At 34.0% G+C, this 1,816-nt stretch overlaps 1 protein-coding gene across 5 annotated transcripts in view; it reads left to right on the forward strand.

Moving 5' to 3' along the window:
• The window catches only part of DICER1 (dicer 1, ribonuclease III), a 140,702-nt gene that overhangs the window by 84,824 nt on the left and 54,062 nt on the right, over positions 1 to 1,816 (forward strand). For all 5 annotated transcript variants that reach the window (XM_019518610.1, XM_019518612.1, XM_019518611.1 and 2 more), the window contains 2 exons: positions 184 to 259; positions 1,305 to 1,444. In XM_019518610.1, coding sequence (XP_019374155.1) covers positions 184 to 259; positions 1,305 to 1,444 — 216 coding nt within the window. The remainder of the gene's footprint in view (positions 1 to 183; positions 260 to 1,304; positions 1,445 to 1,816) is intronic.

Genomic DNA, 1,816 nt, shown 5'->3' on the forward strand with positions numbered 1-1,816 from the left:
GGGTTAACCTGGAATTTGTGGTGACACTTGTGAGTAGTTTTAATGTCCTTTGCTGCATTTATGAAACCAGTATGCTATCGGTGCTAAATTATTCTAATTGTTTATTTAGTGTAGTTGGTAAAAAATAAATAAATAATGTGCTACCCAAATACAGGTTAAAAATGTTTCTTAAACTATTTCTAGGGTCCTCCAATGAGTTGCGCAAGGTTGGCTGAGAGGGTAGTGGCCCTTATTTGTTGTGAAAAACTGCACAAAATTGGTAAGATTTTTTTTTAAACAAGCATCTCTGATTTAGGTGAAGAAAATAAAATCTTTAGAAGGGAAATGTTTATAATATGTGTATAACTTACAGTGGGCTCACTCATGACCGCAGCACAGTGTTCTGTGATATGTTCATAAAACAAAAGAATTTTAACATGTGTCGTCCTAGAAGGGTAGAGTTGAGGTTGTTAAATGAATCATCTCTGAACATCTGCCATTTTAAAATAAGCACAGTATTATTTGTAGTAATGTTGGATATTCTTTTTATGCAAAATATGTCAGCAGGCAAGTCATGTTTCAGAGTTGCAATGTAATTTGAAAGCTGCATTTCTCAGCCATGAGAAAATAACTACTGTATTTTTAAAAAAAAAATTAGTAATAACAAACGTATGTATATAGTGTATAATTCAGTCATTTAAGAGACAAGTTGTTGTTGTTAACCATAAAATATTTGTGACTGAGAATTCCAACGAGTGGAAAGAAGATTCATCCTGATAAACACACACATCATGATCAAAAAGTAAAACTCCAGTAAACTTGTATGTACATTTATTTGTCATATTAAGTTTAAAATAAACTTTCTGTTGAATATTGGTAGAGATTCTGTGAGCCAATACAGAAGAGTTTTGTACCTTTCCAAAGGAAAAGGGATTCTGAAGTCTTGGATACATTGGATATTTTGATGTGGCAGGTTGTAACATTTTGTCACCGAACGAATATATTATTGTAGAGAGAGAACATTGTGGTATTTTGAAAAACAGCTAGAACACAATAGCTCTCTTTTCTTGGTATATGCAAGTCATTCTGATAAGGTTATTTGGTCCCATGCTGTCTTTAATTGGTACAGAAAGTTGAGTTCTTTGGCAAGTTCACCTTAGGGAGGCTATTTTAAATTTTATTTATTTGCAATTCTGAAAGGGTTCGGCTATCAATAGCACTTTGGGTCGTGGCAGATAGCACCTAAGAGATAATAGGTTCATAAATGTGCACGTGACAGTATTACCCCAATATTCATACATTCATCTTTACTCCATAAAATTTAGGTGAACTGGATGATCACTTGATGCCAGTTGGAAAAGAAACGGTTAAGTATGAGGAGGAGCTTGATTTACATGATGAAGAAGAAACCAGTGTTCCAGGAAGACCAGGTTCTACAAAACGAAGGCAATGCTACCCTAAAGCTGTTAGTATCATTCAGTTTCCGCAATTCAATACATTCTGTTATTTGCTGTAGTAAAAGACTTACTAAGTTTTAAGTCTCTAACTTGTCTATAAAGGAAGTAGTTTGCAAGCTGAGTTTTGTACTTCGTGATGCATTTCAAACTTTAAAGCAGATTGTTTAAGTTGTAAAATGAAAAGTGCTGAGTTTTAGGAGCTTGTCTTTCTCCCTTTTTAGAGAAAAATACTGTTAGGTTCCAATTGCTAAGGTAGGTCTATTTAGAGGAATGAAAACTAATTTTACATGGCAGCTTGGACTCATGATGCCAAGAAGAAAAGCCTGCATTTAATCTGCTGTATAGTGAATCATACTCGTTAGAGCTAGAGATTGCAAAAT

Source organism: Gavialis gangeticus, unplaced genomic scaffold, assembly GCF_001723915.1.
Source record: "Gavialis gangeticus isolate Ggan-Ray unplaced genomic scaffold, GavGan_comp1, whole genome shotgun sequence".
Classification (NCBI taxonomy): domain Eukaryota; kingdom Metazoa; phylum Chordata; order Crocodylia; family Gavialidae; genus Gavialis; species Gavialis gangeticus.